General features: G+C 35.5%; 1 protein-coding gene across 3 annotated transcripts in view; it reads left to right on the forward strand.

Annotated features, from left to right (window-relative positions):
• The window catches only part of LOC149556763 (alpha-taxilin-like protein), a 229,416-nt gene that overhangs the window by 77,792 nt on the left and 137,802 nt on the right, over positions 1–13,822 (forward strand). For all 3 annotated transcript variants that reach the window (XR_016364782.1, XM_089831280.1, XM_089831281.1), the window contains exon 3: positions 3,783–3,874. Coding sequence is in view for 2 of the 3 variants with exons in the window: in XM_089831280.1 (XP_089687406.1) it covers positions 3,783–3,874 (92 nt within the window). In the remaining variant the exon portion in view is untranslated. The remainder of the gene's footprint in view (positions 1–3,782; positions 3,875–13,822) is intronic.

Genomic DNA, 13,822 nt, shown 5'->3' on the forward strand with positions numbered 1-13,822 from the left:
TCTTGGTATGTTGCCTTGACCATTAGATTGAGGATAGTTGAAGAGATATGCAATGAGATTGCACATCATAGCCCAGTCGTTGATACTTCCATTTCAACCATGTTGGGCGATGTTGCGGTTGCACTTGATTTTGAAGATATCAAAGAGGATAGCGTCAATGAGGCAGAGTTTGGATCGAGATTGGATGAGTTGGGGAAGGTTGCCATCAAGAAGAAGCATTTGTGCACCCTTGCCTTCCTCAATGCTTTTATCGGATATGCGAAAGAATATGAGAAGAATCATGAGAAGACACTGCAAGCAGCGAGCAACTTGATGAATTCAACTGAGCTCAAGATGAAGCACACCCCTTGCCCTCCCATGAATGAAATTAATGACAGGCTAGCCAAGTTCATAGCCTTGGCTAAAAAGATGAAAGAAAAGGATAGAATTATATTAGAAGATCATTTGATGTAAGCCTAAGTGGCAAATTCTCCTCCTTCCTGGGTAGGATAGGTGTTTGATTATGATTGGCTACCATTTTGGTGCCTTCTCATTGGTTGCCACTTTTCGTTTTTTCATTGGTCCATTGATGAGGTGGTATCTTCTCATTGGCCGATAGGGTGGCAATCCTAATTAGGGTTTCTGGGATTTCATCTGAATCTTTGATTTTGCCTCTTAATGTCTACCGTTGGTTGTAATTTTGGCCTATATATAAGGCCATTTGCTTTCATTTGTGAAGGGTTGAAGAAAATTGTTGCTTAAGATAATACCAAAATTGCTTCTCTTATCATTGTTGTGACTTGCATTGTGATTAGGGACACTTGGTGTTATTGCATGGTTTCTACTTCAAATAGTTAGAGTTAAATTTCATTGGAGTTGTTAAAGTAGATTTTATTTCAAGAAAGTTGTTAAGCAAGAGTAAGAAAAGATGGGTAGTTGTATGGTGATATTAGTGGATGTTTGATAGGGATCTATAAACTAGGCTAGTAGCATCCTTGTGGCTGGTTAGAAAGCCTTGCGTGGCAATCTAGTCCTTCTCCCTTGAATCATTACATCTATGGAGGTAGAGCCGTTGGTAAGCTTTCATCAGATTTGATCCTCATCCGTTTGCTAATCTTTCCATTCATAGGAGTAGAAATAAAGCAACAAGTAGTTCAGTAGTTGGAGTTCATTTAAGAAGAAAGTTAGAAAAGGAGAAGCATCATTGGCAGACATACCCTCCATCATCAGCATTAACATCATTTGGTGCTAGTATACATTGCAAAGCTAGATTTCATCATCATCACAGCGAAAGTCCAACATCCTTGAATGAATAACGTAAGCCCGCCTACGTGATTAACCAACAAATCACATTAATATAACTGAGCTAGTATCTGCAAGTGTAAGGAACCTTGGATTTTTTCTCATGTTCTTCATAAGTATTTACTTTTCAAGAGAGGGTTGAGTGTTTGATATTCCATATCAAGTATTCAATTCCTATATGTTATGTAGTGGTACAAAATTGACATCAACAAAATCTTGGTAGTCTTGGTGACTAGTTTTGTGTGCATGAATATCTACATTTGAAGCAATCTCTGATGATGATGAATACTTGATTCGCCATGTATCATCATTCATGACAAGAGTGATTAAAAGAGTAATCATATTCTATTAGAAGTAAATTATTCATAGAGTTTGGAGTGATCTACTAGCATTGATAAAATAACTAAAAAGTTTGCCATAATTGAATATGACACAAAACAAAATCAACCATATAAGAGTGGGAACTTCCCATTGTGAGGGGGAAATGATAAACAATGTTTCACTCTCACTTGAACCATCTTTAAAGGGAAGATGTTCCATTAATGTGCAGATAGGTATTTGTTATCTTTGAGTATTACATTTATCTACTTATTGTATTCTCTTAAAATTTATTTCTATATGTATTGTAAAAATTCATTTGCCTTGATAATTTCCTTTATTGTTGAGGAAATTCTTGCAGGAAACAAAGGTTGGTACTTTACTCATGCTACCAAATATTGTGCAAACAAGAATTCATTAGTCAGTTGATGATTAGGATAAAGTGAGGATCTTGAAGTGAATATCTTTAATGACTGAGATTATGAGTATCCTTCTATTAAGAGGGAGTATGACACTTCTTTGAAAACAACATAGGAGCTTAGAAGATTAATACTCAAAGGGAGTCTAGAAATACATGTGTGTGACTGCATGATTTTGATGGGCCTACTCTTGAGTGCATCATGAGGAAGTATTGACTTATCACTAGAATATCAAAAGATTGATATAAGATTCAGAGTGAGTTCGTTAGGCATCCTAGGGTGAAGAGAGTTTCTGATGAAGTAACTACAGGACCTGACTTCCCAAGATCATTGTTCAGAAGGAGAAATTTTGAGATGCAATCCTTTGTGGATGATATCTTCTCTATGTGGAGAAGTTCTAAGTGAAGCTCCTTGTAATGCACTCTCCTCTATGAGAGAGAAGTCTGAGGTGAAAATCCTTGTTCCACCCTCTAGTAGCAGCTATGGTGGTTAATGGTGGATATCATATAAGTTACTACATGATGTTGTTATGATATGTAATGAAAGGTGATGATCTTTCATTGACATATATAAACAGAAGGTAACCATTATAAGATGATGATCTTATAAATGGTAGACCTGTTATCATGACAGACTTCATTAAATTGTTGTCCATGAGTGCTAGAAATTATGATAACAAACAGACAAAAGGCAACCATTGTAAGATGGCAATCTTATAAATGGTAGACCTGTTATCATGGTTCTTTGGGCTGGATTTTGCCGGACACTGTGATAACCAACTTGTTATGGTGCTTTGGGCCGGATATTGCCAGACACCATGACATAGTTACTACTATAGACCACACTTAAGGTGGTGTTTTAAAGTTATGGAAATTGTTTCAATTGTGTGTTATGAAAGGTGAGAAATTTAACTTCATAGTGAATTGAATATCATACTGAGATGATATCTCTTTATATTCTTGAGAGCCTAATGTGTTCTATAAATCCTCCCTAGCTAAGAGGGAGTGTTAAGGGTGTAGCTTCTTGCGGATTGATTTTAACATGAGATACGTTGTTGATGTTAAATCATCTTTAAGATAAATATCTTATATATATAATATATATTATAATAATATACATTATATATTATTAGAAAATAATATTTTTATATATTATAAAATAATAATATATTACATATATGGTTAACATATTAATATTAATATATGCTTAAGATGAGTTACATATATGTTTATTTATACTATTATATTAATATGTTAACTAGTGATGTTTAAGTTTTAACTGTAGAGACATGTCTCTTCATGAGACATGTCTCCTCCTCTCATATTAATAAGCCTTCATTTGCATTTGGAACACAATCAATATAATGGCAATTGTAATTACATTTGTAGCAATCCTGATAATTAACAGTGGTGAGGATATTTCATAGACTTGGTAATGTCCATGTTGATGACTGATAATTATTCTTGAATGTTGAACTTCGTTTTTCACTCAAACATCTTAGTTGTAGCTTTTATTATGCTTTTGGAATATGAGTTCTTGACCATTTATTCCTTTTGGTTCATTTTTGTACAGTATACAATCCATAACTACCATTTTCTAGCACTTACAAGCATAGAAATTTACTGAAAGATGTTTATGTATTTAACTTGAGCTCTTAGATATCCAATTAAGCTTATTAACAATTATAGAGCACCAACAGGGCTGCATTATTTGTTTTTCTTACAAAGTTTGGCTTTTGGTTGCACTTTGTCATGTTGAAAACAGCCACAGTGAATGAACTGGAGAAAGAGGAGGGCAGAATCTCCCAGGGAACTTATCAGCATAAAACCAATGACAACTCAAAATCTTTGAAGCTGGTTAGCATTTTGTGGAATATATTCTTCCATTATTATCATATTGTGTCTTTCTCCTTCTGGAAAATAACATTTTTTTAGATAATATCTTGATGTAATGAACAAATGAAATCGTTTGAAATGATGAAATATGACTTGCTGAAAGAAAGAATGGATATAACGGGGTGTTATTGCATCTTTGATGTTCTAAAGAGGCATAAACAAATTTAGATAGAATACTATCATCTTTTCTTGCCTTTTAACACATCTTAAGGGGACTATTATTTTGGTAAACAAGTCTATTGTAGTGATCAATTGGTACAGAATTTTAATTTTTGAGAAATTGACAAATACCATTTCCAAGTTAGACACACGAATAGCAGGCTAAAGTATATTGAAAATACGACTGCTGCATATTTGTCACTTATCTAGAACACATACTAAACACCTACTAAGATATTTGCATTAGAACAAAAATGACAATCATATGATAAGCTTAGCAATAGCCTAGCAAACTGAAGTCTATAAGATAACCTGAATCAGAACAAAAACTGTTGCGGGCCTCTTGGAAAGGAGAGATGTGAGGCAGATTGACGAATGTCTTTCTTGCCTTTGGAACTCATGTTTTTTTTTGGATTGGTTGGGCTGCTTTCCTATAGCTATTTTTGCCTGAGGTGTTCCTAGAAGTTTATTTTTTGAGGCCATAGAAGCAGCACAGGGCCGATTAGTAGCTTTGGAGAAGTTCCCTGACATAGGGTCTCAAGGATTGGATGAAGGGGTATGTCCAAGGTCCTTTGGAGGAAGAATATTTCTTGGAAAGAGGCTTTCTCTTGCTCATTTTTCTTGATCTTGATGTTCATCCTAACATCTGGGAATGAGTTTCTGCCGAGGCAATACTTCTATATCTTGTAGGTGAGATATCAAATAAATGGTGGTTGGTATTTATGGCTGCCCGAGATTCCCAACAATGTGCTAGATAGCCTTTGGATGAGCCATCATTGATTTCTTGAGTGAAGTTTGGAGGCTGACATAATGTTGAACTCTTGTTACCTTTGTACTGTTGGACTCCGCTGTCCAAGTTAGAGAGTTGTTGACAACAGATGGCAGTGGAGAGCTACATGAGATGAATAATAATCTCAATGTGACTGTTTAAGGGGATATTTGTGAGTCAGATTCTGCATTGGAGGAAACTTAAAGTGACAACCGTTACACTTAGTTCTGCAACCAAATTGACTAGCAAAGACAACCAACCAAACACAAGAAAATGACATCCCAAAGATGATTTTCATAGGATTGCATTAATAGGACTGCTGACTTAGAAACTGTCTTATGGTTACCTTTTTTATGTCCTCATTTAGGGTTATCTTGCATTGCTATTGGCTTTGACCTTCTCAGTGGGTGTTTGTCCTGTCTGAGGGGTTATTTGATGTTACAATTGAGTTCAGATGGTCTGGAGGGCTCATCGGATGCTTTTTCATGTATTTCTATCTTCTGATGTGTTCTCTAAGATTCTTGCAGAGTGTTTATTTGTAGCAAGTCACCCGATTCGACTTTGTTTCTCATTATTCATCATGGAGATCACTTGAGTGCAATCAGATTTTGATTTTGATGCTTTGTGGCATTTTCTATACAATGGGTGAATTAATAGCTTTAGTTTAGATATTTTACTAAGGATATTTAATTTTATTAAAATATTTTATCATCTTAGTATTATATCTTGTTGGAACTGAGATGGAAATTTATAAATCATGGATGCTTAAAACAAGGACCCTGCACACCAAAATTAATCATTATTTTAATAAAAAGATATTTTTGGAGCTAAAATGGAGTTTAATATAAAAGAGTTGAATTTTTTAAATTGTGCTTTTCGGTAGTTTGGTAGAAAAAAGTTTGAAAGGCAATTCAGGGGTTCATTTGGCATTATGAAAATTATTGATTTGTCTTTTGTGAAAATCTTGGGGTTTGAACTTGATTGTTTCAGGCTTTCAGCCATTGTTTAAGAATTCGGGCTCAGCAATAACAAGGGAGGCCAAATTATTTTAAGAACTTGGGGCTCGACAAAACTTGGGAAAAACTCGAAAAATATCAAAATTTGATGTACATAATTGTTGAAAAATTCTCTTCAAAAGCACACATCACTAGCTTTGTTGAGCAAATTAGTAGTTTACATTATCTATAAATCAAAATTAGAATTTGGTACAGAGCATTGACCAAAAAATTATTTAATCTCTTAGAGTAATAATGCCACTTCTGCTAGCCATGTCATATGTAGAAGTTGCCTCATCTTAAGAAATTTTCTGCAAGTTGTGTAATAATAATGTCTAAGAAGGCACACTCAAGAGTTACTTGAATTTATTTCCTGATTTCCTGTCACCTCCTCATTGTAATCAAGTTTTACTTTGAAATACTCCAATAACTAATGGAGATTTGGGAGTAGAGACACCAATGAGGTCAAGGGTTGTGCTCCTTGTGGGGTTTTGGGGGCAACTTCTCTAGTGGGTTGGAACAGGGTCATGGGGCAGTGCCCCTTGTGGGGGTTTGGAACCCTTACTGCCAATGAAAATTGTGTTTTATAAGCTACAAGTAAGAAAAAATAAATTAAATGATTTTGGACAAATTTTCAGTATCAAACTTGGGACTTTTTGCATTTAATTGTGATTTTTATAGGAAAAAATTGCAATGAGGTTTTCAAAAACTTATTGAGGGAGCTTTTGGGCAATTCTATTGGCATTTTGGCTCAGGAGTACGTGTAAGTCACACAAAAACTTGTTTAGTTTTTCATTTATTGTTTCGGACTTTTGGACGATGGAAACCTTCTAAAAGTAGATTGGCTATGGTGGTGAGAGATGGTCCTTGGTCAATGTAATGCGATTCAATCAAAGTCTCAACTTGAGCTTCTAGGTTGTAGGTACATGATTTGTGTAGAAGTTATGTTGTGAATGTTTCAGACTTGGGAACACTGTGATGTCCCTTAACAACAGAAATGCAAATAATAAAGGCAAGGGAATAAAGACATACCTTGTCATGTATAGCACCTACATAGTAGTTAGCACACTATTACTTCCAAATCTTAGGAATAGATTCTTAGTACACTCATAATGCATCCTCACATACATGTGCATCCATAAATGCACCTTGTAATATCCCAATAGGATATTCTCCCCAATTTTTGCTCATATAATTTTCATAACATAAACAGATAAATGATGCAATGTAAACTAGCATTATAAACAAGTAAATTCCCATTAAAATGTCTCAGGATAGGTTATTGGATTATACATCCGCAATACAATAACTAGATATCACATTCCAATCTTAAAAACAATCACACAGTCAGATTGGAAAGAAGCAATAAGATGCACTTGTAGTCTCAAATGTGAATTTTGATGTGAATCCACGGTAGAGAATGAATCGGGGCTATGTTCGATCCACCTAGAGAATCCTAAAGGTTTTCGTCCTTAGGCTTCAATAAGAGAAAGCTAGCAACTTCCCAAATTCTCCAAGAGAAACCAAAAAATCAATCTCAAATGCCAGCTTCTTAAAAATGAACAAGACTCCCTCTTTTAATGCTCCACAGTGACCCTTCAACTGCCTTCTATCTTTTTGTCTTATACTTTTGTCAATTTTAACCTCCTCTATAATATTAATTTGACCATTTTATAAGTTTGCATTAAGCTCCCTTAAGCCAAAATTAATATTTTATGAATAGGACTTTGGGATTTCTAATGTCCAAAAAGGGGGCATTACAAGTCTTCCCTCCTCAAGACTGCTTGTACTCAAGCAATCGGTACCAGGATCCCATATAAATCTGCAAGTGGCTCTGTAGCCCATCTTGAAATCATATCCTGTAACACAGTGTCCAACTGAAATTCTTTACCCAATGAAATTCCAGGATCCCAAGTCATTCTATGAAGTATTGCTGTGTCTTTAGGCTGCATGAATCTGATCATTAATGCATCAATTCTCAAATTGTGTAGTACTACAACCGAGTTTCCGTCCTCAGGCTTCAACAAGAGAAAGCTAGCAGCTTCCTAAAGTTCTCCAAGAGAAACTAGAAAATCTATCTCAAATCCCAGCCTCTTGAAAATGAACGACACTGCCTCTTTTAATGCTCCACATTGCACAGTGACTCTTCAACTACCTTTTGTCTTTTCATCATATACTTCTTTTCAACTTTAACCCTCTCTATAATATTAATTAGACCATTTTATAAGTTTGCATTAAGCTCCCTTAAGCTAAAATTAATATTTTATGAATTGGACTTCAGGATTTCTAATGTCCCAAAAAGGGGACATTACACACCCATACATCCATGCATCTACATACCAATATGTATGCATACCCGCATACATACACATATCCACATATATACACTTGCATATACATAGCCACATGCACACATGCTCCTCCATATACATGGTACACGTGCATATACATACATACATACATGCGTGAGTATGCATCCATGCTCATCTACATGACTACATCATGCATCATTTATCTTGGTTGATCTCATATATATATACACACACACATATATATGATGGCATCCATATGGCACCATTGCTACAGAAATTATGACATCTATATGACACCATTGGTGTGTGTTTATATATATATATATATATATATATGTATGTATGTATGTATATGTATATGTATATGTATATGTGTGCATGTGTGTATATATGATGGCATCCATATGGCACCATTGGTATATAAATTATGACACCTATATGACACCATTGGTGTGTGTTTATATATATATGTGTGTGCGCGCGCGCGCGCGCGTGCGCGTCTATATATATATATATGCTTCAGTGATTGATTATCTGATCATTGTAATGTGTATGGATGTATCCATAGTACATACAACGAAATCCTCACGTATCATATTTAGAGATGCAATTGCTAATCCATGATTGAGTGTTACTGCTGATTTATGGATAAAGGAGTGAATCATGATTATTATGATTACTAATTATATTATACAACAACGATGATTATCAGCACTTGATCATTTTATCATCTCATGCGACTAATATTGGATCACATTATACTATCGACTTATGATGACCGATCACATTACCATGATGTTAATTAATCAAGGCAGCAGATAACAATATGGTGTGATGGTTCATCATGCCCATTCAAAGATATATTTATAATCCATGCTGATCAGCAATGGAAGATGTTGATTTGAAGAACAGATAATAACTGGTTTTCTTTGTGGATTTATTGCTCCAATTGAGCAAGCAACCGGTTGCTGACACAACTTCTATAGAGTGCAAGCATCATAGCAGTTACATCAGAGACAACACAATATTGAGCGCGCGCACACACACACACATATAGACGGCATACTGCTTGTGATCATCCCCTTAAACAGCAGCATATAATCCATCAATTATCAGAGACGGATATCACAGCATGTGGGTGAGTCTTATTGACATATCAGAGACAGCCCATAGAATCATCCTAAGGTTTGAACCTTTATTGCAGACATATTCTGTAAATTGTATTCCATTGGTATTGGAATTACCATTGTAAATTAATGCACATTGTTCTTTCCATTTACAGTCATTACATTTTCCATTATCTGCATCATAGTACATTGCATACATTAATAAGTGCCAATGCATAAACATCTCATACTGGTGCATATTGTATAACATTCACTAATTCCATTGATTCATTAGGGGCTCGTTTGGTTTGTGGAATTGTAGAATTTGAGATTTCTACAAATCTCGAATTTGCAAATCTTCAAAACCAGTTTTGAGATTTTAGTAGAACCATTTGGTTCACTTGGAAGATGAGTGGGAAGATACATTTTTATGCATTTGGTTCTTCAAATTGGAATTGTAAGTGTTGAAAATCAGACTTGGTGTCACAATTTATTTCTTTTATTTGACTCTCATACTTATAATTATCTATATAAGATAATAATGTAATGATATGATGACTCTCTGTTCAGTATATTTACTGAAATATAACAGATTTGTATATTCTTCTATCAAGATGAAACTGATAATATTAATAGCAGGTGACTGAACCAATTTAAATAAATGTTATCGCTGATGCAATGTAGAAGACTTGTGTATTTCTGTGTTCCTTGTTATTTCATCAGTGATGGACAGTTTATTAATATCCATCAGGGGAGTCACGTCCCTGATGGGAGTGACTCCTTGGAGGAGTCACTTCCCATCGAGAAGAAGACTCTCTAAGTCACCAATCACCGATGGTAAACACAAATACAAAATGGAGTTTACTTTCCAAGTATGTCGGTCAAAACAGACAATCAATTATATTGAAAATCTGATATGATAGTTTATCATTTTATATACACACACAGACACACACACACACACACACATACATATCTCAAAAAGAACAATATATGATGTTTGAATATATATTTGTTTTCAATATAAATTTGATCCTAAATGAACTAAATCATCAATAGGAAGACAAGTCAACTTTTTGTAGGTTTGGAATGCTCAACAGACTAGAAGAGATGGAGCTATTCAGCTCACAGTTGCAAGCCTCCACAATGATCTGCCCCCAATACATGACGACATTGGGCAATCAAAACAATTTGCTACCCTAACAACCCGATTTGCACAACACGTCAAACAAAGGGCTCGGTCCAGCAAAATTGGTGCAGGACATCAATAGATCTTCATCGTGCGATTCACCCACATCTGACATGCCCAGCTTGGTGGTAAAGCATTCACAAGTGTGGTATTATTGGGAGATTACGCAGATCCAATCCACGGTGGATGACATTGCTTGGAGACATATCCTTTGTAGCCCGAGCCCAATAGTCAATGGTGACCAGCAGTCATGATCAAGTAGAAAGGCAGGCTCAATCTCTCATGTTGGTTGGGCAGGGTGTTCAAGGTTTGAACCTCATTAGCATCTCTTGTGTGGAAAAAAATTCCTATACAGAGCAGGGAACATTTCCGCGTTATTTCGTTTAGGCAAAGGAAAATCAATAACTGGAAGATCCTCAATTTGAACTGCTCAGGTCAGTCTTTCAGGTCACCATTGACTATTGGATATCCTTCTAATTGTTTTGAGGCAAGCCCATCACCGAGCATAAGCTTAAGTTGTTGATCACATAAGCCCAAGTTGGGATTAGCCCCCAAATCATCATCAACACATTTCAAATCGCAGAGTGAACATTCTGCAGGTCCGGTCAACATCAAGATCGACATTTGCATAGGTTCCATCTTCACAATTGAAGACAATAGAACACATTCAAAGCCTGGAGTTGCAGGTGGACTCCAAAAAACAGTCCAATCTAAGTTTTTAACACTCCTCAAAAAAGTGTAACCATGTAGAAAAGACGTGGACATTGCTGGGAATTTGGTGTAAATGTTGATAAATATTATTTATCTTTACTGGATGCAGTTTGAGAGCTACTGTTGAGTAGAAGTCTGTCTCAGATTCTGGTTTGGGATTTGTGAAACTGGGCATTAAGCTTTTGAGTAGATTTTGGTCAGACTGCAGGGGCATCATAACTTATCTATTTCTGCTGTTTGGGGGTTGTATCAACTGGGAAAGAACAAGCGTATGAGTAAGCTGATCCTTGGTGAGAGAAAGTGAAACAACTTCAGAATAGATTTGGTGAATGTTAGAGTTTATGGTTCTCAATTTTATTCCAGCTGTCCCAAGGAAGATTGTAACTGCTTTAAAGGAAACAATAATTAAGGGTCCAGAAGCTTCTGAAATTAATTGCTCTTATTGTTATAAACTTTTATTTAGGTTAACTGTTTTAATGTAATGTCCCTATTGTTAGGCCCTCTTGTTGTGCTAGTGCTGGTCTGTAGGTTGGTACCCACATGTCAGGGGTGTATTTTGATGCTGCAACTGTGTTCAGATGGTTTAGTGGAGATGAATGAAATATCCCGGATATTTGCTCCAGTTTTCTCCAAATTTTCCACAGGAACTGCAACAACAATTTGCATGCAACAACTAATTTCTATTCATCCAGTGACTATTTTGAAAAGCGTATAACTTCAGGCTGAAATAGAGATATGAATACTGCCATTAAAATATATAAATCATTACAACCTTATTTTTAGAACAGATATGAAATACCTCTATTATTGCAAGAATTGTCTTTTGATGTATACTTGACAAAATTTACTCAGTTGTGAACTTCATCGTGAATCCACTTTCAAAGTTGAATTGGGTTTCCATCCAATCCATAGAGAAACCCAGAGGTGTTTGTTCTTAGGTTTTAAAAAATGAAAGCCAAAGCTTCTTAGAATTCTCCAAGAGAAATTAATAATCAAGCATAAACCAAGAATTGTGAGAATGAGCCTCTCAATGTACTTTTGTAGCACATGCCTATGACTAATCATTTTCCTTCTGCTTTTCTCTTCATATTCCTTTTCTTTGTCTCTTCATTTTCCCTTTTTAAATTAAAATGATTTTATTATTTAATTTTTCACTAGGCCTTATAAAAGTAATTTAAAACTTTATTAATTAATACAACCAAGTTGTCATTTATTTAACAACTTGAAACTTTATTGTTTAATTGAATTCTAATGTCCCAAAAAAGGGAACATTACAATCCTCCCTTCTCGTAGATTGCTTGCCCTCAAGCAATCTGTACCTATATGTTGAAACCGAATGACCAGATTCTATATCAACCTCAAGAATCTTGGTTTGGCAATCCATTGTGCTACTATGATATAAACATCAACATGCTCGAAATGGTGAAACCATTCATCAAAATCCCATCAAAGTAAAGCACGAAACATTCCAATGCCAGGATCGCAAATTATTATGCTATTACAACTGTCAAATATGAGGAGATAGTAGTATCTCAAGGAGCTATCGACACTGAACAATTGGCTAACTGCAAATGATCTCCCATGTATGTACATAACACTCATGATAGGCACACAATAAAATATATCAGCCTATCCCAAGCTACTGGTGTAAGAATCAGCCTTCCTAAAGGCTGAGGTCAACACCAACGGCACATAGGAACTACTACAACAATAATCAATCTGAAATGTCACTGAATATATAGGAATCATGAGTAAAGAAGTAGCTGAAAATCCATGTCCTATGATCAAACCATTTTACCATCAATCTCAACCAAGAACTACTTAGTTGTTGAACAACATAATCCATCCAACTCGTCTGTAGACTGGAATTCGAATTCATATGTAAAATGATCAAAAAGTGGGCAGCAATACTAACTATAGAAATCGATCCATTGCTCCAATCTTGTTACCGAAACTCCACTAGAATTTGCACCTGGGTCCCAAATTGTGCAAGCAATTCCATTCTCATCACTAGTCATCAATAACTTCCTCAACCAACACAAAGTGTCGATTATCAAATGCCCAGTCAGCATCCACCTCAAACGAAGAATTGTCAACCAATTGAATTTCATCCAATTAATACTGAAGTTGTGGTTGGTCCAAAGATTTATCACTTGATCTTTCGGGACAGTAATCCAAATCACAAGTCTGTTGTATTCTGTCAAGTTCCATAATTGTTATCCTGCTTCGTGAAATGATGGGTGGCAACAATCTGATTTTTTGCTTCTTGAAGAGTCATCCACGTATTCTCCAATGTCTCGTGTATCATTAAACTCCATGGTAAGCCTATTGATCTCATCCTCCTTTTCCTTCAATTTATTAGCATATACTTCAACAACCTTAAAGATATGATATCCATCTGAAAGTAAACACAAATAATCAGATTTCATTGACTTGGGGGCTACTTTGACTGTGGCAAGTCAGCAAATTAAGAATCTCCCTCAATGCTCCTTTGCCTCTTTTCCAGCTGAGTCTTCTAGTAGAGTTTTTCAATGATCTTGTGAGTGCTATCATAATGAACTAAGGCTGCAACAATCATTTTATCAGTAACCTTCAGTTGATTTTTCAAAGTATGTTTCTCAACACCATCATCTTGAAATGCATTTGCTGATTGGTCATCCAAAAGACC

The sequence above is a fragment of the Cupressus sempervirens genome, chromosome 5 (assembly GCF_028749045.1).
Source record: "Cupressus sempervirens isolate cs-2001-9-10 chromosome 5, ASM2874904v1, whole genome shotgun sequence".
In the NCBI taxonomy this organism is placed as follows: Eukaryota; Viridiplantae; Streptophyta; class Pinopsida; order Cupressales; family Cupressaceae; genus Cupressus; species Cupressus sempervirens.